The sequence below is a fragment of the Talpa occidentalis genome, unplaced genomic scaffold, assembly GCF_014898055.3.
Source record: "Talpa occidentalis isolate TD23 unplaced genomic scaffold, MPIMG_talOcc4v2.1 talOcc4.7, whole genome shotgun sequence".
NCBI lineage: Eukaryota > Metazoa > Chordata > Mammalia > Eulipotyphla > Talpidae > Talpa > Talpa occidentalis.
The window spans coordinates 64,164,718-64,191,662 of record NW_023605083.1 but is presented as its reverse complement, the minus strand read 5'-3'; the positions used below and the strand labels follow the sequence as shown (position 1 = coordinate 64,191,662).

General features: G+C 42.2%; 1 protein-coding gene and 1 pseudogene across 1 annotated transcript; one reads left to right on the top strand and one right to left on the bottom strand.

The window, feature by feature from the left end:
* Nucleotides 1-555: 555 nt before the first annotated feature.
* On the bottom strand, nucleotides 556-26,945 carry CUNH9orf43 (chromosome unknown C9orf43 homolog). The gene is made up of 14 exons (XM_054689377.1): nucleotides 26,879-26,945; nucleotides 18,756-18,955; nucleotides 18,512-18,653; nucleotides 16,201-16,258; nucleotides 13,954-14,054; nucleotides 7,630-7,696; nucleotides 6,719-6,885; nucleotides 5,908-6,058; nucleotides 5,487-5,547; nucleotides 5,026-5,240; nucleotides 4,482-4,542; nucleotides 2,228-2,304; nucleotides 1,483-1,549; nucleotides 556-1,286 (listed from the first exon to the last, which is right to left on the bottom strand). Exons 2-14 carry the CDS (start codon nucleotides 18,904-18,906, stop codon nucleotides 883-885), a joined length of 1,722 nt encoding a protein of 573 aa, XP_054545352.1. The 5' UTR covers nucleotides 18,907-18,955; nucleotides 26,879-26,945; the 3' UTR covers nucleotides 556-882.
* LOC119231800 (abl interactor 1-like) lies at nucleotides 8,516-9,813 on the top strand (annotated as a pseudogene).

Here is a 26,945-nt window from a genome sequence, read left to right as displayed (position 1 = left end):
CAGCGTGGGACTTTTCAAATGATGACGCCCAGGGCAAGGGTTCATATTTCCCAAATTTAAGACACTAAGTAACTGAGAGTCTCCTGTTATTATCCCCTTCACTTCTATGCAACTTTGAAATTTTTCTATATTTAAGGATAAAAACATGAAAAAATTATTCTAAAAGCCAAGTTCAAGGTTACCTGAATTCTAAATCTTGATGAGCCTCATGAAAACTTTCCTTCATACTCTAACTTAGAAACTGAAAGCTCTTTCAGGTTAATAAGAATCCATACCACACACATGGAAATATTATACACAACAACATATGTACATGACACAATGAGTTAATATGCCACACATATACACAAAACACAATGAACATTATTGATAATGATGGCAATGCCATTCCCCAAAGAAACCATTTCCAGAGACTGAGAGGAAAAACCAGAAACGTAGTAGAGGCCCCCACAGGCCAAATTCATTTTCCTACAATTGGAAATCTTTCAGAGTTTCAGTGAGGAGATAAAAGGGACCAAGAAAACAGATACCAAGAAATAGCTCTTCCCCTTCTCCCGGAAACAAAGAATGAGTCTTTTGATTTAGCAGCAACAATGTTTAATCATTAAAATTATCCTGGCCCTAACAGAAGAGAAACTATCTAAGGTTAAAATGGGCAGGGCTTTCCTCCCTCGTTTATTTTAGAGGCAAGTAGAAGTGAATGAAACAAACAGAATTCCAAAGCTCAGCTCCTGGTATAGACTCCAGGGAGTATTAGTCCCTTCTCCTTTTCTGCCTTTAGTTCAAGTTCACTATACTGAACGTTCCAGGCATTCTGCTCCAAAATAAGGCTCTTTCCTGGGGTCCTCTGCCGGGCCCGCCATGAGCCCTCTGCCTGCCCCTCTATGAGGCCTTCTTCCTGCTCTTCCCTGAGGACCTCTGCCTGTTCTTCCCTGAGGCCCTCTGCCTGTCCTCCCTTAAGGCCTCTTCCTGCCCCTCCATGACGCCTTCTGCCTGCCCCTCCGTGACGCCTTCCGCCTGCCCCTCTGTGACACCTTCTGCCTGCCCCTCCATGACACCTTCTGACTGCGTCCCCAAAGTCCCTTCACTCTCTTCCTCTGAGGTTTGGTTCTCCTCTTCCTGATCAGTGGCCTGAAGAATCCTCAGCAGCTTGAGCTCAGGGTTCCAGGTTGTTGTCTTCACATAAGATGAAAAGTCCACTGGGGTCTTCTTTTGGCCTTCCAGCACAAACTCCATCTGAGTGCTGATGCCCCTGTTCATGGGTTCTATTCTGGGTAATTCAGGATCTAAAAGAAAACCCAAGCATTCACTGTACCCATAGTCTCCCCACAGATGACTGTGACAAATGGAGGACAGAAAGAGAAGGACCCTTCTGAAGGATGCGGACTGCGCCCTCCAGAAAGGCGAAACATCCTGGTCAACACCATTTAGCTCTCCCTGTCCTCAGTCGCTTACTAAGTTTCCTCTGCCCTAGTCACTTACTCTCCTTACTGGGGACAGAGTCTAGGCAGGTCTCAGTGTAGTTCCTCTGCAGTCTCTCTGTGGAACCCTGAAAAGCATTAGAGAAGCATAAGGCAGCTTGAATCAAGACTTTAGGAAATCCTAAAAATCCAAGAGGATTTTTCTGAAAGATGATTTTCTTGGGGAAATTAAGATCTAAGACAGGACAAAAAGCCACCTCCTGACACTAAAGAGAAAAACTTGTATCACACATTCTCTGTATCCAGGTTGACCAGATGAAGCCATACCCACTTTTCCTCATGCCCAGCTGTCAGCTAAGGGGAGACACCTCCGGAGGTGCTGCCAACAGTTCCTCCCATTCCTGTATCCACATGCTGTGCCTGCCATCAAAAGAGGAATCGATTTCTTCTTCTCTTGAATCTGGGCTAGTGATTTTCTGACCAATAAATGTGGCAGAAATGACACTGGTTCCAGGTTCAGGTCCATTCCCTAAGAAAGTGCCTGTGTGAAATTGCTATGCTATCAAGAAACCCAAAGTAGCCACATGGAAAGGCCTCATGGAAGAGAACTAAGGTAAATTGGCCAAGGGCGCCAGCCCAGGCTCCAGCTGAAGGGAGCTCATTGGGTGACACCAAGCAAGACCAAAAAAGCCACAGAATCATGAGAAACAGCAAACCATCAGAACTTTGGGCTTTGGGGTGGTTTGTTATACAGGAATAGAGAACTGAAACAGGACCCTAGCAGAATGGCCCTGGAATATGCTCACCAGTTTTAAGATGGGCCCTCTGATCTTCTGCTTCTGCTGCTTTTCATTACTTTCCCAATCTTGTAGAGTTCCATGACCTAGTGACCACAAAGAAGTCAATTCTTGTTGACTTATTGGCATGTCCTATGCCATTGTTGGGTTTCTAGTTAACCCTTAGGCTACAAGTGACTCCTTACCCAGGCCAAGACCTTAAAAACAAATGAGAAGGACTTAGGCCTTTTGACTTCTATTTGTGATTCTGTTCCCTGGAACTATGACTCTATCACAGACTTAGAGATTAAGGTCAAATGTGTGTTAAAAGACCCAGGATTCCTCCAAGAAAGAAGTAGGCACCTTCACATCATACAGGCAAAAGAAACCTTAACTCTACCGTCTCAGTTTAGGAATATTCTCCTTACTTTCTTGCACCATTTCCAATGTACACTTACTGGCTTCTGAAGACCCCCCAACCACTAAAAAAAAAAAGAGAGAGAAAAAAAAACACAACTCAAGTTTTGTAAGTCTTTTGCATCAGCTTTTTCCCCTAACTGGTTGCTAAATACATTCATTCATTACTTTCTCAATTTCCCTTTCTTTACACATTGTCCAAACTGCTACCAGATGTATTATGCTAAAAATGGTAAAGCCAATCAAGGAACTCCTTTGCACAACACTTCTGTGACCCCTACTAGCACTGGTTCTCTCCTCTGCTGCAAACCAGCAGTGCTAGGGAGCTCTAAGAAACACTGAGGCCTGGGTCTCAACATCTAAATCAGGATTAGTAAGTTCTGATTTACTAGGTCCCACCTTTAGCCCAGGTATTCGTGTTTTAAAAGCTCCATGGCTGATTTCAGGTGCAGTCAAGTAGAGCAGCACAGAAGACAAAGAAATGTTTGTTAGCAGCTATGTAAGCCTGTACTTCCTCTTCGTCCTGATTTATCATTCTTCCTTAAATACCCAATCCCACAGCCACATGGATGTTCAGTGGTCCCTGAGCAGCCAAGCTCTTCCGAGATATCTTTGCACAGGCTATGTCCTCTCCAGGAATTCTCTTCCATAGCAGGAAACCTCTCCCACATATTCAAGATTCAATGCAAAAATCCTCACTTCCAGAAGGCCTTCTCAACTCTGTAAGGACAGGCCACTCATCCATGAACATGAGTCAGAGGGACACCCCAGTCACCCAACCAAAACTGCTCCTAATGGAAGCATCAGGAAGAGGAACAAAAGGCGCTGCAGCAGAATCCAAGGATCAATCACCCCCATAGGGTGCTAACTTCCCACCCTGGGACATATGGCCCTGGCTCTATCTCCCATGAAAGTAGAGCTTGTTCTTAGAGCTTCAGGTTAGAGAACACTGTTGGCATCAGAGAGTTCAGTGGAATGGGAATAAACCAAGAGAGCAACATCCTTGTCGGGAAACATGTCACCTGAGCCCTCTCAGTGCCCCAGGTTTGGAGAGTGAATACTGATGATTAAACCATTATTGTCACATTACATCAGCAATCTCCAGTCTGAGCAGGGCAGAACAATCTTCTTAGGTTTAGGGGAATTCTTTTTCCCTTCTTCCCTGCTGCACTCAAGCTGAGAAAGGCCAGAAGGATCTTGATAAGTATATCCTCCAGCTCAGGTATGAAAAGCCCTCCTAACAGGGAGATACCCATTCTCATTTCCAGCATAGACACTAGAGGAAAAGGATTTTCTGTGAAGAACCAGCTGCCTGCCTCTTAGAGGGGGAGGGCGCGCAGTGCGGGGGTCTAGATGTATGTTGATTTCAGCCTGAGGCGCCAGAAACTTAACCTGTGGATGGGAAGTGGAGGGCCCAGGACTCTGCTATCTTAGGACTCTTTGGGGCTCCATTGAGGGACCCAGAAATTTCCTGCCTCCTTGGTCAAAGGATCTTCTCTTCGGTAACCTGGGCTTATTCTTAATCCTCAAACCACTCTGGCTTTCCTAAAGTAGGACCTGAGGAAAAATGACTGTGCCTTATGGCCTTATGCCTGTGGCCACCTGTCAAATCCCCATGTGGAGCAGACATCAAGCCAAGCTCACTTGCATAGTAAATATTTGATGGAAGGATGAGATTGCCTGATAGACCAGGCAAACTGAACTGTTCCAAGGAGAATTCTGTGTGCCTTTGAGAAAGGTAGGTCCCAACATGTAAAACAAACAAACAAAAATAAGTTGTTTTTTCTTGACCTCAGCTATATCCTGATATTCTGTCCCTCCCACACCCATATTCTCCTTACTATGGTTGGACCATGAACCACAGCACCTGAATGTTTATGCAAAGCCTTCTGGCTCCCTGGATCACTCTTGGATTTCTTTTTAGCCTCCTGCAACCCATATGAGAAGGAAGTAAATTAAAACTTTTGGAAGTAAAGAAAACTTTTCAAAAGGAGTCTAAAAGAAAGGAGTTAATATCTACATACAGAGAACAGGGAGAATCCCACCTCTCACCCAACCCTTCCCATTATGGGCTGCATATACCTCTCCCTCTCCCAGTTCCAGCAAACCCTGGGGGTCCACTCATTGCCACTATACCTGTTTCTTTTTTCTTTTTTGAAGATTTATTTTTATTTACTTATGCATACAAGAACTGGGGTGTAGGCCAGAGGTGTTGGGGGGAGAGGATTCACCAGAGACAGAGTGGGGAGCAGGACAGGTGGATCTACTAAAATACACTGCTGAGGGGAGCAGCGGGCACAGGAGAGGTCTGCTGCACCATGTGGGTTAGCTCCCCGGCAGGGATTGAACTCACTAAAGTGGTGGTATAGCACTGAAACTTAATCCCTGAGTCATCAAGGAGTCCCCTCTACCTTTTTCTTAGTAGGTATCTTTGCCTTCATCTGTTGATGCTTCTGCTGCTGCTGCTGCTGCTGCTGCTGCTGCTGCTGCTGCTGTTGCTCCTGCTGCTGCTGCTGCTGCTGCTGCTGCTGCTGCTGCTGCTGCTGTTGCTCCTGCTGCTGCTGCTGTTGCTCCTGCTGCTGCTGCTGTTGCTCCTGCTGCTGTTGCTCCTGCTGCTTCCAATGATCTGGTGACCAGAAAGCCCACTCAACCCTGACAGGCCCCCCAGTCAACCCAGGGCTGCTCTATAACAGTGACAGTCTCCCTCTGACAGGGACCAAGCAGAGGAGGCGAGGCTGCAACTGACACTGAGCTCTACATGTGACCCTGTGCGAGTGTGGCCACAAATATCACTGATAGGGGACATCAACTATGAGGAGTGTGGACTGAAGGAAGAGCAGCACCTGGAGATCTGGCCACACAGAGGACTTACCTTCTGTCTTCAGGTTAGAAGATAATTTCTTCAAATGTCCAGAGTGTCTCAACAATGGCTTCTAGAGGAAAGAAAAGGAGAAAATCTCTACAGCACGTTTTTCCTTTTCTCAAAATGTACCTCAAAGGCATTTATCCATCTAGTCAACTAGCACTTTTTGAGAACTGGAGTGTACAGCGTTGCACCGGGGGCTGAGGAGGAAAGGTGGGGAATGAAGCACAGAAGAAACAGAAGCGGTTGCCTTCCTCAAGCCCTTCCTGGCACCTTTGCTTTTACCTACATAGAGCCCAGCCCTTCTATGGGGCTTAGCCAAGAGTGGAAGGACAGAAAAGCAGGAAGAAATAGAGTCAACCCTTCCAGCCTGAGGAAACGACTGTGGATCTGCAGACAAACATCTTATTCCGAGGCTCCCAGCTCTTACTTGCAGGGTGAGGCGCTGTATAGATAAAAACATCCTAGCAGAAATTGCACTGTCAGGCCGGCTCTTTTCCAGGGGAAGAGTCTTTTTCACCATGGCCAATTGTGCCTTCAGCTCTGGACAAGAAACGGTTTTCCCTTTATCTGACAAGAGGCTGGAAGGGACAGAGATGGGCAGTCAGCAACAACGCTTGGAGAGTATAGCTAAGGAGAATGAAAAGGGCTCCATAGTCAAAGAAATATCCACTTAGGGACTGGAGAGCCCATACCTCCAGGCATTGCTAACAACACCTGAAGTCACCTTTGGCAACAGCTCTAGTTAGAGCTATATGAATTAAATGTCTACTATAGGTCAGGTCCATGTGTTCATACCACTGAACCTCGCAGCACCCCAAGGACAGGTATCCCATGTTGCCGATGAGGAAAAAGAAGCTTAAAGAGGCTAAATGAAGCACCAAAATTCACTAAGTCAGTAGGTTTCAGGATCAAATTCAATGCTTGTTTCATTCCAAATGGCATGTCCACTCTGTCTTCCACTTATCCATATCCATCTAGAAAAGGAGGAGAGTAATAACGTCTACCTCCTAGTGAGCTTTGACTGAGATGTGATGTTCTTAGCACAGGGCCTGGCAGGTGATAAGTGCTTGATAAACGATCATGAATACCGTCCTTGCTACCTATTGGTAAGTCTAAGAAAACTGCCATACTCAGGGAGATAGTTTTCGCCCCTCCCTACTCAGAAAGATCACACTGCTTACAGGTTAGCCTCCTTCACTTCAAAGAAAGGCAGAGGCACAGGCTGACAGGATACTTACTCCTTCAATAGATCCTGAGGTAACATGTCAAATTGGTTCCAAAGAGGTGAGGAATGTGAAGTGAGTTGCTCAAACAAATGTACTGGGGAGGGGGGAGGCACCATCATCCTTGGAGTTCTCCAGTCTTTTTCTGAGTGTTGCTTTCGGGACAGAGGTGACTTGCTGCTCTGGAAGAGAAACAATGAAAAACTCCCTGAAGCATTCTCTTCCATGCTATGCCTTTCCATCAACATTCCAACCTCCCCACACAACCTTGGTACATGAAACTGTTTGCAGACTCCTGCCTTCTGTGCTGCTCTGAGGGTCACCTCATTCCCCACCTCACCCCCGACTCCCCAAACCGGTTCATTGAATTCACATCATATGGAGATTAGTTGTTGAGGTTGTATTTTCCCAAAAAGGTTATTAATGTACTTATTGAACAAACTAAATAAATATTTATTGGCCAACTATCTGCCAAGCACAAGGCTAGAGCTGGGGACTCAGCAATGAACAAAATGGGCCAAGACACTGCTGTCATGGACGGAGCAATCTTCCAACTCTGGCTGATCCAAGCCTGAATTTATCCAATATATGGTAGAGTCAGAATTAGAAGTCCAGTCTAAGTCTATTATAATTCTTGGTCCTCTGAAATTCTATCCCTATCACACAGGAAACTAGTTTTTATTTGACAAAAAATTCTTCCTGAATAACCAACAGTCCTTTCTAACATGTCTTCAAGGTGTTCTTCACCTCCCTGTATGAAGGAGACAAGGAAAGAATCTCTGAATAAAAAATGGCTTGGTACTTATTCCTACAAAGAGGTTTTCTTTTACAGATGTTGCTCAATTAGAGAGTGAATGAGTAACTGAAAGGAAAACAAAAACTCTCAGAGTGATGTCTTAAAGGTTTGGCCAAAACATCAAACTTACCACTGCAGCCTTCTTCCTTTCCTTCTCCCCCGACTGTTTAGGAACAATAGGCTTCCTCTCAGTTGGACTTAAAATAAAAATAACCACAACTTATTCCAGACATTAATCAGAAGCACTAAGGATATCTGTGAATGCTGACAGTGAAGACTTCTAGCCATTAATCAATACTCAAAGCTATTAGGCTACTGGGGATCCCAGTGGTACCCACTGCCCAGAGATTATGAAAAACATGAACCCCCCCCCATCTCAATTAGGCTCCCACCATTCTCTCATACAATCCAATTATTCTTTTCATAGCATTAATCCAAATTAGTAATCATCTACTTGGCTGTGGTGATGTTTGTAACATTTGGATTCCCCACACACAAACTAAGACTGTAGGAGGACAAGGACCAAGTCTACTTGGTTCTCCAGTAAATTTTCACTGGTTAGTACAGAGGAAGTATTCAAGTATTTTTCACCCTACTCTTCCTCCTCCTTCTTGCCTGGAATACGGATATGATGGCTGGAGTTCTAGTAGTCAAAAAGACCCCACAAAACATCTTAAAAGATGAAAGCTTTGGGCTAAAGATAACAACCCAAGAGTTAGAAGGAGTTATGGTTTTGATTACCTCATGGAGATGACATGCTACTCCTAGTCCAGAGACTTCTGGACTTCTTTTACACAAAAATAAACCATTAGGAGTATTTTTGTTTAAAACATATTTATATACATATATGTATACATATATATATTCACACAAAAATGGATCTATAAAGAAGCATTCACACAATCATTGAAAAAGAAGAAAACAAAATAAAAAGAATATCTTGACTGTGAGGCACTTGGAGCCATTGCAGACCATGCTGCCTTTGTCTCTTTAAGGCATGAACTGCAGAAGGGAAAATGGCAGAGCTGCAGATGTTGTTACTTGAGGAGCTCCTATCTGGAAAGCAAACACTGATAGAGTTAACATCACTTGACTCAGGTAGCAACTACTGTGAAAACAACTACCTATGTACAGTTGGTTCTGACTGATGAAGAATGCTAATACTCCTTGTTGTGGAAAAGAGGCTGCAGATAAAAGCTTTAGAAGAGACCAAGGCCTACATTGCCCAATCTCCAGCTAGTGTTGCTTATTAAATAAATGCATTGGTCAACAATGTACTCCAACTGCTTTGGAGAATGGAGTCGTCCATCAATCATAACTCCCAGACCATGGATACTCATAAAGAGAAAGTGGCTCAAAGAGAGACACATATTTTGACAACAAACAAGAATACATCAAGAACTCACAATATAATAGCACCAACAAATATGCATCACCCCATAAAGTAGAAAACTATTGACTGTACAGTTCTGGATGATGTGGACCATGATGTCAAGTGTAGAAATAACCAAAACTGGCACACAACTCCTACTCAGACACCACCAAATGCAGTCAGATCAGAAAATATTGGGACAGAATACTTAACCCCCAATGACCCAAATGACTACATGCCAAGTCCTGCTGGACTTGGAAGTCAGCATAGTCCATGAAGGACAGTTTCTTTAAATCAGAGACTAAGGACACAGTGAAGGTAGTAGAAGAACTGGAAGTAAAGAAAAGAGTGGAAGAGGCAGTACTGGCATTCCCTTTGCCATGTGTATACCTTCACCACCTTCTACCCAGACCCCGGCTCAGCTCTGATTCTGGTATGGCACCATGACCAGACAAACTTCTTGACACTCTACCACTCCTTCAACATCATCTAGTGGATACGGATGACCTCCCTCTGTGACTGCTCAATTTTTCTGCTGTTTCTTGCTAATAAAGGTCCACTTTATTCTTAAATTTCAATGCTGATCGTTCAACTCCATCACCACCACCTCCACCAGACAGTATTCCTGGATAACAAGTTTGATGACTCTCCGCCTCCTCCCCCTCAACCTCCAGTAGATTATGAAGATGAGGAAGGATGGCTGTTCAACATAATGAACCATATATAAATAGAGATCCTGCTGGGGCCCCCACGAATTATATTGAGAAAGTTGTAGTAATATGTGATTATACAGAAAACAAGGATGATGAGCTGTAGTTAGTAGAGGGTGCAATCATTTGTATAATAAAGAAATAGGGTGGCCAATATAAAGGATTCTGCAATCGAGTGACTGGTCTGTTCCCTGGGAACTATGTTGACTCAATCATGTACTACACTGATTAAATATTTTGCTTTTAATGTAGGTCCTGATTATTACTCAGTCACACTGTGGGACTATTATGTTAACAGAATTGTCTTGAAATGTTTTAAAATGTGCCTATATTTTCAGGACATGCTGTTTTATTGGTATAACTAAATGTCTACCTATAAGAATCTTTGAGGCAGTTTGTGTATTGCTAAATAGCAATTTATATAAGAGGCTATCCATACTTGAATATATACTTATGCATTGTTAAATTTATGACCAGCCTAAATATTTGGGGTGTATGGGATAATACAATTTGTTAACAAGTCATGATTCATATTGCACCATTACATGTTTTAGTACAGCATGGTTACAAATGCTATATCAGATTAATATTAATATCAGAAAACAAGTGCTGGTCATACTTTTTATATAGACTCATTCATTTTTGAAATACACTATTTGTTAAAAGCTTGATAACATTGCAATTTGCACTTAAGTTTTTGAATGAGGGGCTCTGCATTATAAGATTTTTCAAATCATAAACATAACTGGGTTTTGTCCTTTACTAGTTTGTTTTAAAAAAAGAAATAGACAAAAAAGATACTGACTTATTGCAGATTTTTGGTTCTATTTCCCAATATATTAATTTGGAAACACATTTTAGCTTTATCTTAATCTATCCCAATGTGATAGGATTGATTTTTGCAGATTTGACATCCAAAATGGTTATTTATAAATTAATCTACTGAATTCCTTTTCTAAGGTAACTTTTCCAAAGATTAGAAAATATGGGCCTCCCTTGTGGCACAGGGGTTAAAGTCTCAGCACTCTCAAGCTATTGCCAGCCACTGTAGCAAAGGTTCCATGCCCTGCCAGGGAGGTGACCACATGGCACAGCAGACCTCTCCTGCCTTCTCCACTTCTCCCCTCAACAGTGTATTTCAGTAGATTCACCTGTTCTGCTCCTCACTCTGTCTCTAGTGAGTCCCCTTACCCCCCACACCTCTGGCCGACACCCCAGTTCTTATACGCAGAAAAAAAAATTTTTTTTTAAAAAGATGAGAAAATATGTTAAAGTATGCATATTCTATAAGTGAAATTCTTATGATGGCTATCCTTAAGCAATCCTTCAGTTGTTAGGTAGATTGTTGTACACTGCTCCAATGAAAGGGAATTACAAATATCTTTTACATATTGTTTTTGTAGAAACAGGTGCAATTGATTTTTTTTCAATTTAAATTTTCATATTTATTTATTTATTTATTTATTTATTTTTATATTCCCCATACAATTGCAACCCCGATTTTGACCCCAATCCCTCCTTTCCCCCACCCCCCAAAGAGTGTCTCTGGTTCATAGCTGTTTGTTGATTTTGACTTTTTCCTTTCTTATAGTTATTCTTTTTCCTGGTCCATATTTAGGTTTTCTAGATTCCTGCATGAATGAGACCATCTGGTATTTTTCTTTTTCTTTCTGGCTTATTTGCTAAGCATGATCCCTTCCAGCTCCATCCATGTTGCTGCAAATCGCATGAGTTTATCTCTTTTGATAGCTGAGTAATATTCCATGGTGTATATATACCACATCTTCTTGATCCAGTCATCTATTTTTGGGCATTTGGGTTGTTTCCAAAGCTTAGCTATTGTAAATAGTGCTGCTATAAACATAGGGGTGCAGGTGCTCTTTGGAATTGATGTTTCTGTTCCTTTGGGTAAATACCTAGGAGTGGAATTGCTGGATCATATGGAAGCTCTATCTTTAGTAGGTTGAGAAATCTCCACACAGCTTTCCATAGTGATTGGACCAGTTTGCACTCCCACCAACAGTGCAGGAGAGTTCCTTTTTCTCCACATCCTCGCCAACATTTGTTGTTGCTAGTTTTTTTTTAATATGTGCCATTCTCACTGGTGTGAGATGGTATCTCATTGTAGTTTTGATTTGCATTTCTCTCATTGCAAGTGACATTGAACATTTTTTCATATGTCTGGTGGCCATTTGTATTTCCTCTTTGGAGAAGTTTCTTTTTAGCTCTTCTGCCCATTTTTTGACTGGATTATTTTCTTTGTTTTTGCTGAGTTAGGTGCAATTGATTTTTGAATGAACATTTAATCCAGGGCCTCCCCTGGTGGCACAGCAGTTGAGCGCTGGGCTGCAAAGCTGCCTGCAGCCTCTGCAGCGCCGGTTCGATCCCCGGCTGCTCCCCGGCCACCAGAAGAGGGTCCCACATGGCGCGCAGACCTCTCCTGCGGCCCACTGCTCCCCTCAGCAGTGTATTTCGTCAGTCTGTCTGTTCTGCTCCCTGCTCTGGCTCTGGTGAGTTCTCTCACCCTCCCATGCTTCTGACTGTACCCAGTGCTTGTATAAATAAATAAATCTTTAAAAAAAAAAAACAACCATTATTTAATCCATTACCTGGCACTAGCAACATAACAAGGTTTTTAAAATAAAATAATTGGGGGCTGGGGGGTGGTGGGTCACATATTAAATCAGTGAATAGGGATATATACCTGACCAATAAATTTGTATTGTCTTTGATATAACTGAAACGCAGCACATGCTTAATTTAAGGGAAAGTCAGAGGGATGTTTTCTCTTTTTATTTTGTGTACAATTCTATATTGCCTTGGATATTAAAGTAGAGCACTCTGATGTAGGTTTCTGTGTATTGAGAATTTGTTTGGATTTCAAATTACAGTTATATACTGGGTGTTACAGACTTGTAACAGCATACTAAATGTTAAGACTAGTGCAAAAACAATTATTTCACACACACAAACAATTGCCTTAGCAGTCATTAAAGAAAAAAACATTCTCTTTCAATACGGGTCAATGTTGGCATACCTTTGGGTCTTTACCAAATGATCTTATCACGCTCCACTTTGTACACAAGTCCAATACACTATTCATTTTGTATCATTCTACTAGGTTTTGGGTTGAAACCAAAACTTCATGTGTTTTGCTGAGAACATTTTCACTAGTTGTTGAGGCTAATAAGAAAAATTGATAGAGGGCCTCCCCGGTGGCGCAGAGGTTGAGCGCTGGGTTGCGAAGCTGCCTGAGCCTCTGCTGCGCCGGTTCAATCCCCGGCTGCTCCCCGGCCACCAGAGGAGGGTCCCACATGGCGTGCAGACCTCTCCTGCCGCCCACTGCTCCCCTCAGCAGTGTACTTCGGTCCTTCTGCCTGCTCTGCTCCCTGCTCTGGCTCTAGTGAATTCTTTCACCCTCCTGCGCTTCTGACTGTACCCAGTGCATGTACAAACAAACAAACAAATAAATAAATAAAAATGCATGCCTTTAAAAAAAAAAAAAGAAAGAAAAATTGATAGAAAGTATGTATTTCGGGGCCTCCCTGGTGGCACAAGGGGTTAAGCACTGCACTATGAAGTATGAAGCAATCCACAGCCTCTGCAGCACATATTCAATCCCTGGTTGCCAGAGAGCAACGTACATGGTGAAGCAGACCTCTCCTGTCTCGCCCGCTGCTCCCCTCTGCAGTGTATTTCAGTCTGCCTGTTCTGTTCCCCACTCTGTCTCTGGTGAATCCTCTTACCCCCTGCATCTCTCTGGCCTGTACCCCTGCTCTTGTATGCATAAATAAATAAATCTTTTAAAAGAAAAGTTGTATTTCTTAGTCAAACCTTACAAACACATTAGGCCCCATCTTGTATGCCATTACTGCCATGTAGCATTTGATGTAGCAAAGTCCACAGCATGACTCTAAGTGCATTAAAATAGAATTCCAGTGTATCAAGAAACAGATGTAAGAAATCATGACCACCTTCTCTGCTTGATCTCCTATGATCTGCAATGAAGTGACTAAAAAGAAGAGTTCAAAAGGAGGCATGCAGAGGACAGTAGGGATTTGTAGATTATAAGAGTTGAAGGTGGCGCAGGCGGTTGAGCACCGCACTGTGAAGCTGTCAACAGCCTCTGCAGCACGGGTTCGATCCTGGTCCACCGGTGAGAATCCCACATGGCACGGCAGACCTCTCCTGTCTCACCCGCTACTCACCTCGGCAGTGTATTTCATCAGTCTGCCTGTTCTGTTCCCTGCTCTGTCTCTGGTGAATCCTCTCAACCTCCCACTCATCTGGCCCGTACCCAGGTTCTTGTATAAATAAATAAATCTTTAAAAAAAAAAAAAAGAGTTGAAGGAGTTGCAGAAATGATACTCACATCATCTGATTGTCTGATTCTTCTGGAATCCAGATTACAACCATATTTCTAACATCCTGAGGACAGGGAATTTTTGTCCTATTCAAATTTAGCACTGGAAGCTCGAAGAAAGACAAACAGTCTAAATAAGGCTTGAAGGTACCAGTCCCTGAGAGCATTCAGTACCAGACTAAAAGAACTGATTACCACCCTAACCAAAAGCATTTAGTCTCAAAGATGACAAAGACATCTTCTAGTCCCAAAACATCTTCATAAAACTCCTCCCCTCAAAAAAAACACATGTATCAGTAAAGGTAGTCTGCAAGGCTGAGCATTTGTAAATGAATAATTTCCCCTGCCTCCCGGAGATAGTAGGGTTGTATTTGGCAATTCCCAACCCCATCCCATATAAGTATACCTTCAGGCTTATCTAGGGGACCACTACTCCTTCCGTCTACCCCATTCCAAAGACTTAAGTCCCCTTCAGATAATAAAATGTAGCTTGGGAGATAATATGTAATTTGGGAGGAGACTGCTAGAGACAAAAGCAAAATTCCTACTGTCACTGCTTGCCTACAGTTATTGGTATCTATCAAAAAGTTAGTGTTAGCTCTTTTCACATTTTAGCCACTTAGCTATTCACAATGCTCAAGGAAACCTTATAATCTAGTCCATGTCCATGGTTGGATACAGGGGATGAAAAAACTACTGAAAATAAGGTTGTCCCCACAAAAAATGAGCTAATTGGCTTGGGGGAAAAAGGGAGATTTCTGGCATTACAAACCCTTTTATGCCTTTGGGACTTAGAACCAATTGCATGTATTATCTATTCAAGTAATTAATTTAAAACTAATTTAATCTGGGCCTCCCCGGTGGCACAGCGGTTGAGCGCTGGGTTGCGAAGCTGCCCGCAGCCTCTGCAGCACCGGTTCGATCCCCGGCTGCTCCCCGGCCACCAGAGGAGGGTCCCACATGGCGCGCAGACCTCTCCTGCGGCCCGCTGCTCCCCTCAGCAGTGTACTTCGGTCCTTCTGCCTGCTCTGCTCCCCGCTCTGGCTCTGGTGAATTCTCTCACCCTCCTGCGCTTCTGACTGTACCCAGTGCTTGTATAAATAAATAAATAAATAAATCTTCAAAAAAAAAAAATAAGACTAATTTAATCTAATCATCTTGCTCTGAAAAGATCAAAGAGGTAACTACTGTCATTCATCCATTCAAACTGATCTACCTTCTCTTAGTCCCTTATACTCTCCACCACATAACATTGAAAAGTGAGTAGCTCTCTTTTCAGGCAGACCGTAAAGAATAATCTCTCTTTATAACAGATAATAAGTAGAAAGCTTTTTCTTCCTAAGCGCTAATATAGCTCTACCCCTAACTAGCTATGTACTTTAGCAAAGCATGTCCTATCTAGGCTTCAGTTTCCTCAACTGTAAGATACATGAGAGACCATGGTTACCAATGTTCTTCAAATTTCAATTGCAAATTATTCATAGACCATGAAGTAAAATTTTATGACTCACAGTCCATGTTGTTTAAAAACAAAATAGAACAGGAGATAAAATAATACAGCACATCATCCACAGTTAGGATAAGAATTGTTCCATGACATTTAATTGTAACATGTATTGCTTGCCATAGACCACAGCTTAAAAAGTTTGAAAGCCAGGGCCTCCCCGGTGGTATGGCGGGTTGAGCACAGTGCTGTGAAGCTGTCCGCAGCCTCTGCAGCACAGGTTCGATTCCCAGCCAGCCAGGGAGCTACCCACATGGCACAGCAGACCTCTCCTGTCTCACCCGCTGTTCCCCTCAGCACCTGCCTGTTCTGCTCCCCTCTCTGTCTCTGGTGAATGCTCTCACCCTCCCCTGCCTCTGGCCTGTGCCCCAGTTCTTGTGTAAATAAAAATAAATCTTAAAAAAAAAAAGTTTGAAAGTCATCAAATGACAGTAAGGGCCATGTTAAGTCTGACATTCCAGGATTTGCATTACCTTAAGAGATGACAGTAAAAATACTCCATGCAGGATAGAGGCAAAATCCTTACTCAGGCCAAATTGCCATAAATCAATCCCACTTTTATCTGGGATTTCTGGAAACAGTATGCAAAGGCATTAGTAGAGACTGCCATATAAGTAAGGACCCAAGATCAGGTCCTATTATCATTACCACAAGCATCTTCATTACTCAGATTATAGTTATCCCAAGGAATATTTTATTTCCACTTGTAAAGAGAAAGTGTTGAAGAAGTACATTTTTAATCTGTGACTTACTTTGAGAGATCTGTCAGTACGACTGATTAAACTTTTGTCAGGTAAATCCTTCTGAGGCCTAAAAAATGAAAGTTTCAAACATGAAACACATATGCAAAGACTTATTAGGATGATAAAGTTAGTGTTAGCAGGAAAAGCCTTCTACTTACCTACAGAAATCCTTGTGTTGAATACTTATTATGGATGTAGGGTCTCACCATCTTAATTTTTGTTTTTGTTTTTCATGGACCAGCTTTCAACCAGATATTGCACATTGCAAATACTACACAATTATTTGTTACCTCAAATTGAATTCACCTAGCTTCTGTCTTTCCAGCTATAGATAGTTACAATACCATCAATAAAAGTTTTATTAAGTACCTTTGATAAGATGCTCAAAAATACATTAAACTTTAAAAATGTGGTATTTACATACAATAAATATATTTCCATTTAAAAAGGAATTAAACTCTGGTACATGCTACAACATAGATGAAACACAAAAACATGCCAAATGAAATAAGCCAGACACAAAAGGTCAGTTATTGTATGTACTTTCACAGTATTAAAATAGGCAAATCCATAGACACAGAAAAAAGAGATACCAAGGGCTGAAGGGAAGAGGGGATTGGAAGTTATTATTTAATAGATAAGGAATTTCTGTTGGAGATGATGAAAAAGTTCTAGAAATGGGTAATGGTGATGGTTGTACAATGTAACTGCACTTAAAGTCACTGAATTCTACATTTAAAAAATATTTAAAATGGTAACTTTGATGTGTATATGTGTGTTTTTTTTTAATGTCACAGAGTTTTCTTTTTTTTTTTTTAATAGAGGCATGTTTTATTTATTTATTTGTTTGTTTGTTTGTTTTCTTTATACATGCACTGGGTATAGTCAGAAGCCGGGAGGGTGAGAGAATTCACCAGAGCCAGAGCGGGGAGCAGAGCAGGCAGAAGGACCGAAGTACACTGCTGAGGGGAGCAGCGAGCGGCAGGAGAGGTCTGCGCGCCATGTGGGACCCTCCTCTGGTGGCCGGGGAGCAGCCGGAGATCGAACCAGCGCCGCAGAGACCGCGGGCAGCTTTGCAACCCAGCGCTTAACCGCTGCGCCACCGGGGAGGCCAGTATATGTGTTTTTTTTAAAGATTTATTTATTTTTGCATACAAGAGCTGGGGTACAGGCCAGAGATGTGGGGGGTGAGAGGATTCACCAGAGACAGAGCAGGGAACAGAACAGGTAGACTGACTGAAATACACTGCTGAGGGGAGCAGCAGGTGAGTCAGGAGAGGTCTGCTGCACATGTGGGTCAGCTCTCTGGCTGGGGATCGAACTTGTGCTGCAGTGGCTGCAAACAGCTTCACAGTGCTGTGCTTAACCCCTGCGCCACCAGGGAAGCCCTGATATGTATATGTTTTGTTGCATGAGGATGATCGAGAGGTGACCTAAGGACGGCAAGGGAAAGGGCTTACCAAAAGGCATACATCAGGGCGGAAAACCGCCCAGGAGGGACGCCCCAAACTTGCTTTGTCCTTGGAAGTCTCCCCAGTCATTACCTAGCAACAGAGGCCCACTGGGGCAGACGTGCAGATAAGCTCAAGGCCTCACAGCTCAAGGCCTCACATATGCGGTGTGTATGAGCTCACGTATATGGTGTGCGAGGCAAGGTTGTTTTGGCTTTCTCTGACTTGTGAAAAAATGCAGATGTCTTTGTTCATAATTCCTATTCAACCATGCTGAGAAAAACAGAAAATCACTGCTTCTGGCTAACAGCAGTTCCCCGCCTTGTGTGTCCTTCACGATCAGTGTCCCAGGTCTCAGAGTCCACTAGAGGCTCACATGTTTACAATAAAAATAACATCCCATTTACATTTTCATATCACATGCTACTCCCCTTTTTTTTAATATGTCAAATGTGTGTACTAATCATGCAAAGAAGTGTAGATAAAGACCCAACTCCTTAGTCTGATTTGTGAAGTTCCACATGAAGGCCCCTGTTTTCTACTCTAGCTGACTGGCCTCATCTATGACCAGAACAGATAGTTCTGTTCTAGATTCTAGACACACAGAACTACTGTTTCCTGTTAGCTGAAGAATTTACTCTCACCTCCAGTCCTTTGCATATGTCATTTCAGTAATCTAAAACATTCTTCCCCCACCTACAACCCCCACTACATGAGACTGCTCTAATTTGAGGTCAAGAAACAGACGCCACCTGTATAGAAAATAGTGCCCTGTTTGCTTCCACATACCCAGAGGGGTTCTCCTCTCCTGGAATTTTGAGATAGTAGGCTCTGAAAGGCTCTTAAAGAAAGACTCTATGATAATTTACCTGCCTTGAAATTTAGAGTGAAACTTTGAACCTCGAGCCTTAGAGAAGGTAAATCCTGATAAATGATGACGATGACGAGTACGTCTCTTGGCCTGGAGGCAGGGATTTGAGATGTTCACAATAGTGAGCATTGGGAGTTTGTCTGAGAAAACAGATCAGAAGAAAACATGAAATATGTCAAAGGAGCCAAACATTAATAGTTCAAGGATCTTACAAGGAAGGAGACAGGAACTGGTCAATTCACCTTCTGATTCCAGAGTTTTGCAAGGAACACCACCCAGGATTCGAGGGTGGCCACTCTCAATCCGGCGGATACTTGCCCAACATTGCGGATGCTGACAAATAGCCAATTTGCAGGTGGTTTCATCCCATTCACTCTTAGCTGGCAAATCCATAGCCACAAATGGTTTACAACAAAAGCCAATGTGATAGCTTTCTAGAATTCTGGAGAAACATCAACCACATAATTAGGGATCATATAGTATCCATGCCAATCCAGATCTAAATTTGGACTCAAAAGAATAAAATATTTCTATTGAACCCATATAGGTAGTGATAGTCACAGAGCAATTAAGAATTGGGTAATAAGAAAATATGAAAATATCTCAGTATGTGGAGTGACAAGAGTTCAGGAGCAGACTGTTCAGAAAACCCCTAATTAGCCATTTAATAGCTAAGTGACCTGGGACTTAACCAATCTGAGCTTCAGTTTCCTCATTTGCACAATGAAGATAAACTTATTTGACAGTGCCATTACAAAAATGAGTTAAATTTGTTTAAAAGTCTGGCATACAGCAGGAACAGCTATACTTATATCAGATGAGATAGACTTCAAATTTAAAAAAGTAAAAAGAGACAAACATGGGCACTATATTATGATCCAGGGGACAATACTCCAGGAAGAAATAACACTCATCAACATTTACTCACCAAATCAAGGAGCACCAAAATATATTAGACAATTATTATCAGCTCTGAAATCAGAAATTAAAGAAAATACATATATAGTAGGAGACTTCAACACCACATTCTCACCAATGGACAGATCAACGAGACAAAAAAATAACAAAGACACTAGGGACTTAAATAAAGACATAGAACTCATGGACTTAACAGACATCTATAGGACACTGCACCCAAAAAAATCTCAGTACACATTTTTCCCAAGCGCACATGGATCATTCTCCAGTATTGATCACATACTGGGCCACAAGACAAACATCAACAGACACATGAAGATCAAAATCATTCCAACTATCTTCTCCAATCATAAAGGCATCAAACTAGAAATAAATCATGAAAAGAAAACAAGGAACACTCCCACTTCATGGAGATTGAAATCCATAGTACTGGAAGACCACTGGACTAATGAGGAGATCAAAGAAGGTATTAAAAAATATTTTGAGTTGAACGACAAGGAGGACACTGCTTTCCAGAATGTATGGGATGCAGCAAAAGCAGTAATAAGAGGAAATATATATAGCAATACAGGCTCACATCAAGAAACAAGAAAGAACTCAAAGAAACAACCTAACCTCACATCTCAAAGAGCTAGAAAAAGAACAACGAAAAAACCCCTAAAGCCAGTAGAAGAAAGGAAATAATAAAAATCAAAGCAGAAATAAATGAAATGGAAATTAAAAAAACAATCCAAAAGATCAATGAAGGGCCTCCCTGGCAGGCGGTGGAGCACCACGCTGTGAAGCTGTCCACAGCCTCTGCAGCGCCGGTTCGATGCCGGCCAGCTGGCAAGGGTCCCACATGGAGAGCAGACCTCTCCTGTCTCACCTGCTGCTCCCCTGAGCAGTGTATTTCGTCAGTCTGCCTGTTCTGTTCCTGCTCTGTCTCTGATGAATCCTCTCACCTTCCCGCGCATCTGGCCTGTACCCCAGTTCTTGTATAAATAAAATAAATCTTTTAAAAAAAATCAATGAAACCAAAAGTTGGTTCTTTGATAAAATAAACAAAATAGACAACCTCTAGCCAGACTCACAAAGAAAAAATGGGAGAAAACACATATAAATAGAATTATAAATGAAAGAGGAGAAATCACAACAGACTCAGTAGAAATCAAAAGAATAATCAGAGATTACTATGAACACTTATATGCAAACAAATTCAACAACCTAGAAGAGATGGACAAATTCCTAGAACGATATAATCATCCAAAGCTGGACAAAGAAGAAATAGAACAACTAAGCAGATCAATTACAAGCACGAAATTGAGGCAGTAATCAAAGCACTCCCCAAAAACAAAAGCCCAGGTCCAGATGGCTCCACAAATGAATTCTACCAAACATTCAGCAGTGTATTAGTGCCTATCCTACACAAACTCTTTCAAAGAACTGAAAAAGAATGAATACTACCAAATACATTCTACGAAGCCAACATTACACTAATATCAAAACAAACAGGGTCTCCCCGGTGGCGCAGTGGTTAAGCGCTGGGTTGCGATGCTGCCCGCAGCTTTTGCCGCGCCGGTTCGATCCCCGGCTGCTCCCCAGCCACCGGAGGAGGGTCCCACATGGTGCGCAGACCTCTCCTGCCGCCCACTGCTCCCCTCAGCAGTGTACTTTGGTCCTTCTGCCTGCTCTGCTTCCCGCTCTGGTGAATTCTCTCACCCTCCCGCGCTTCTGACTGTACCCAGTGCATGCATAAAAAAAAAACAAACAAACAAATAAAATAAATATATAAAACATGCCTCTATAAAATAAAAACAAACAACAACAAAAAAAAAAAAACAGCACAAAAAAAGAAAAGTACAGGCCAATCTCCCTAATGAACACAGATGCAAAAATTCTCAACAAGATCCTTGCCAACAGAATCCAACAATGCATCAAAGGGATAATATACCACGATCAAGTGGGATTCATCCCAGGGGCACAGGGATGGTTCAACACATGAAAATCAATCAGTGTAATCCAACACATCAACAAAAAGAAAAATAAATACCATATGATCATATCAATAGATGCTGAGAAAGCATTAGACAAAGTCCAACATCCATTTATGATGAAGGCCCTTGAAATTCTCAGGGTAGAAGTAACACACCTTAACACGATAAAAGCCATATATGACAAACCCACTGACAATATTATTTTCAATGGCGAAAAGCTGAAGGCCTTTCCTTAAAGATCAGGAACAAGACAAGGATGTCCTCTCTCACCACTGCTCTTCAATATAATACTGGAGGTCCTAGCCAGGGCAATAAAACAAGAGAAAGACATACAAATAGGGAAAGAAGAAGTTAAACTATCATTATTTGCAGACAATATGATAATATACATAGGGAACCCTAAAAACTCGACAGAAAAACTACTCAAAATAATCAACCAGGGCCTCCCCTGCTGGCGCAGCAATTGAGCGCTGGGCTGTGAAGCTGCCCACAGCCTCTGCAGCGCTGGTTCGATCCAAGCCGCCAGTGAGGGTCCCACATGGTGTGCAGCAGACTTCTTCTGCTGCACCTGCTGCTTCCCTCAGCAGTGTGTTTCGGCAGTCTGCCTGTTCTGTTCCCCACTCTGGCTCTGGTGAATTCTCTCACCCTCCCGTGCTTCTGACTGTACCCAGCGCTTGTATGAATAAATAAATAAATATTTTTAAAAAATTAATAATCAACCAGTTCAGTAAAGTAGCAGGATACAAATCAATACACAAAAATCAGTAGCCGTCCTATACACAAACAATCAATCGGAAGAAGAAGAAATCAAGAAAACCATCCCTTTTATAATTGAAACAAAAAAAATCAAATATTGGGAATAAAACGAACAAAAGAGGTAAAAAACTTATACAAAGAAAATTATAAAACACTGTTAAAAGAAATAGAAGAAGACACAAAGAAATGGAAAGACATCCCCCGTTAATGGATTGGAAGAATTAACATTATTGAAATGTCCATCCTACCAACAACAATGTACAGATTCAACACTATTCCAGTAAAAATTTCATGACATTCTTCAAAGAAATAGAACAAATACTGATGAAATTCATATGGAGCCACAAAAAACCACAAATAGCCAAAGCCCTACTGATGAAAACAAAGGAGAAAGGAGTTATCACATATCCAAACTTCAAGCTATACTACAAAGCCATAATAATTAAAACAGTTTGGTATTAGAACAAAAACAGACACACAGCCCAATGGAATCAAATAGAGAGCCCTTTCTATAAAATCACACATGGACAACTAAAGGAGCAAAGAACATGCAATGGAACATGGACAGCTTGTTCAATAAATTGTGCTGGGAAAACTGGACCACCACATCCAAAAAAATGAAACTAGACCAATACCTCTCACTGTGCACAAAAATCAACTTAAAATGTATGAGAGAACCAGACTTAAGACCTGAAACTATAAAATATATAGAATAAAATATAGGTAAAACACTACAAAACGTACATCACAATAACATCTTTTTTTTTTCAAAGATTTTTTTTAATTTATTTATACAAGCACTGGGTACAGTCAGAAGCACGGGAGGGTGAGAGAATTCACCGAGCCAGAGCAGGGAGCAGAGCAGGCAGAAGGACTGAAGTACACTGCTGAGGGGAGCAGCAGGTGTCAGGAGAAGTCTGCGTGCCATGTGGGACCCTCCTCTGGTGGCCGGGGAGCAGCCGGGGATCGAACCGGCACTGCAGAGGCTGCAGGCAGCTTCGCAACCCAGCGCTCAACCGCTGCGCCACCGGGGAGGCCCTATAATAACATCTTTAAAGACTCATCACCCAAAGCAAAGATAGTCAAGGAAAAGATAAACATGTGGGATTACATCAAGCTGAAAGGCTTCTGTACAGCAAAAGAGACATTAACCAAAACAGAGAGACACCCCACTGACTGGGAAAAAAAATCTTTGCACTCCAGTCAACTGATAAGGGACTGCTCACAAAGATATACAAAGAACTCACACGACTCAACAAAAACAAAATAAACAATCCAGCCAAGAAATGGGCAGAAACGCAGCCTCTGCAGCGCCGGTTCGATCCCTGGTCGCTGGCAAGGGTCCCACATGGCGTGCAGACCTCTCCTGCCACGCCTGCTGCTCCCCTCAGCAGTGTATTTCGTCAGTCTGCCTGTTCTGTTCCCCACTCTGGCTCTGGTGAATTCTCTCACCCTCCCGTGTTTCTGACTGTACCCAGTGCTTATATAAAAATAAAATAAATCTTTTAAAAAAAATGGGCAGAAGAACTTAAAAGACATTTCTCCAAAGAGGAAATGCAAATGGCCAACAGGCATAGGAAAAAATGTTCAACATCCCTTATCGTCAGGGAAATGCAAATTAAAACCACATTGAGATACCACCTTATACCACCTTACTCCACCTTATACCACCTTACACCAGTAAGAATGGCACATATCAAAAAAACAAGCAACAACAAATGTTGGAGAGGATGTGGTGAAAAAGGAACTCTCCTACATTGTGGGTGGGAGTGCGAACTGGTCCAACCACTATGGGAAGCTGTCTGGAGGTTCCTCAGTCTACTAAAAATGGAGCTACCATATGACCCAGCAATTCCACTACTATGGATCTACCCAAAGGACACAAAAACATTGATTCAAAAGACCATCTGTACATCTATGTTTATTACAACACTATTTACAATAGGTAAAACCTGGAAACAACCCAAATGCCCAAAAATAGATGACTGGATCAAGAAGATGTGGTACAGATACACCATTGAATACTACTCAGCAATCAAAAAAGATAAACTGATGCCATTCACAGCAACGTGGATGGAGCTAGAAGGAATTATGCTCAGTGAAATAAGTCAGAAGGAAAAAGAAAAACATCCCATGGTTTCACTTATAGCAGGAATATAGCGAAACCAAATAAGACATCAGTGTAAAAAAATAATAACAGTACAAAACACAACCAAGCAAAAATGGACAATTATAAATCAGAGACATCCTGCAGGGGAGGAGGCGGGAGAGGGATCAAAGAGAGGGAGGGAGGAGGACAGGGGACTGAGGTGATGGTGCACAGGTGCATTGGTGAAGGAAACTCTATGGAGGCTACACCTGAGGGGGTGGGGGGAAGCAAATAATGTTTGAAAATGAACAATGATGTAAAAAATAAAATATTTTTTTAAGTTGACACACAGTAGGCTTTTTTTTGATACTTTTTTTTTTTAAAAGATTTATTTATTTATTTATTTATACAAGCACTGGGTACAGTCAGAAGCGCGGGAGGGTAAGAGAATTCACCGGAGCCAGAGCAGGGAACTGAACAGGCAGACCGATGAAGTATACTGTTGAGGGGAGCAGCGGGCGGCAGGAGAGGTCTACGCACCATGTGGGAACCTCGCCCAGCAGCCGGGGATCAAACTGGCTCTGCAGAGGCTGAGGGCAGCCTCGCAACCCAGCACTCAACTGCTGCGCCACCAGGGTGACCCAAAAATATTTTTTTAAAAAAGCATTTCTCATAAGAAAAAAAAATCTGACATACAGTTCAAAATAAGTATTAGTATCCTTTTCTTTCTCCCTTCGTTAATTACTAGGGAGAAGATGCTATCACTTCCAAAAGGCTTATCAAACTATTAGTAAATATAGTCACAGATGTGCTATAAACAGCTCGTCAATTCTCAATATCCTCCAATTCTCATACAGGCAGCTAAAATACCCACCATAAATAATTGGGTTTGTTCAAACAGCAAATCAGTAGCTTTGCCATTGTATTAGATGCCAATGACTTTTTTATTTATTAGCAGTATGGTCTTGACAATGGACCTGTTTCTTTATATAAAACCAGGGAGGGTAAACCCCTAAATTAAATGAGATCATAATTTTAAGTAGATATATGTTATAGGTGCTCAATAAATATTGCCATCTTTCTCTCACTAGCAATGTTTTAATCAATCACTACCACCTGTTCCCTAATAACTTTTAAGGATTGTATTCATTTCTGCTTTCATTCACATTCCTTTTAACACGTTTATTGACTACCAAATATCCAAGGGGATTTGTAATGGGCATGGAAAATAGTAATGAACAAATCAAGGGGTTGCTCTAAAAACTTACAGTTTAGACCAAAACTAACAAACTATGGGCCTGTTGATTGCATGTGACTATGATGTGTTTGGTCTGCATGTTAAAACATTTTTGAAATGCAAACAATGCATAATGTTCACATATCTGGCTCTACTTCCAGATCAAAATACCATACAACAGGAGGGCCCAATTCCAACTTGACAACAGTTGGCTGGAGCTCAGCAGCGCTAACATCTTTAAATCGGATCTGTTCTACCCAAGTGGAGAGTTTCCTCACCAGACCCTATCACCTCTAACTGAAGCAGTTTCAGTTGCCATTTATCATCGTATTTGCTGTTGCTTTCCTCACAATAGGGAAATATTTCCCATACTCATGTCTCTATCAAAAGTAGGAAAGGAGTGACTTGGGAGAGCACGTTTCAAGGGGAAAAGCATGAATGCTCATGGGGAGTGAGGACAATTTCTACATAGGTAATAGGAAAACGATACGCATTTAAAAGCCACTACAAATCCGTGGTAATATTTTTCACTGTGAAAAGAGGTACTATGAACAATTCAAAAAACTAATACATAGGGCCTCCCTGGTGGCGCAAGGGGTTAAGCACCACACTATGAAGCAATCAGCAGCCTCTGCAACACTATAACGGGCAGCCCGGATATAAAGCGGTTGCCTGACTGTGGGTCCTCACCCGCATGCTTAAAAAGGAGTTATTAATACTCTACTGCAGGCACACACAAAAGGTTAATAAAAGGTTTATTTACAAGGGGAGGGGAAATGAGGAAATGTACAACTCAGGGAGAAAAGAGGGAAATAAAGTCTTAAACACGTCCTACCCTTTCCGCTGCCCTGGAATCCCAATGGCACTCTGAGAGCTGGCTGCGAACCACCAGCCACGAAACCAAGAGGAGAGAGAGACCCGCAAGACCCACGTGTCTTATACCACGTTTTATACCAAACCTGGCTGCTTAACTCCACCCTCAGGTCCCAGCAACCTTCCCTTTGGTGGTGATGGGATTTGTCTTTCCCAATGTCTTGACGGCTTTGGTCTGGAGTGGGGGTGGAGTACACAAAGCCTGTACAGGATTAGCTCAGGACATCCTTTCCCCCTAACAGAACAAGTTCGATCCCCAGCCAGGGAGCACCCCGCATGGCGCAGCAGACCTCGCCTGTCTCGCCCCTCAGCATTGTATTTCAGTCGGTCTGCCTGTTCTGTTCCCTGCTCTGTCTCTGGTGAATCCTCTCACCTCCCTGCACCTCTGGCCTGTACCTCAGTTCTTGTATGCATCTTGTATGCATAAAAATTTAAAAAAAAAAATTTAACTAATACATATATGCAATTTGAACAGGATTTGTTTTGAACGCGAATGCAATGTTGTCTGATCCTTACAACTGGCTGCTTGTTGACCTTTCGTTGCCTGAGCAGCCTGAATTGAGCCCCGAGGTCTGGTCATGCC

Excerpts from the sequence above, each read along its gene's own strand:
- CUNH9orf43 (XM_054689377.1), bottom strand. The coding sequence starts at position 18,906 with ATGGATTTGCCAGCTAAGAGTGAATGGGATGAAACCACCTGCAAATTG. Across the intron at positions 6,886-7,629 it reads AAAGGAAGAAGGCTGCAGTG|AGCAGCAAGTCACCTCTGTC; the intron begins GTAAGTTTGATG and ends TTTCTCTTCCAG. Across the intron at positions 1,287-1,482 it reads CTCTGTCCCCAGTAAGGAGA|ATCCTGAATTACCCAGAATA; the intron begins GTAAGTGACTAG and ends GTTTTCTTTTAG.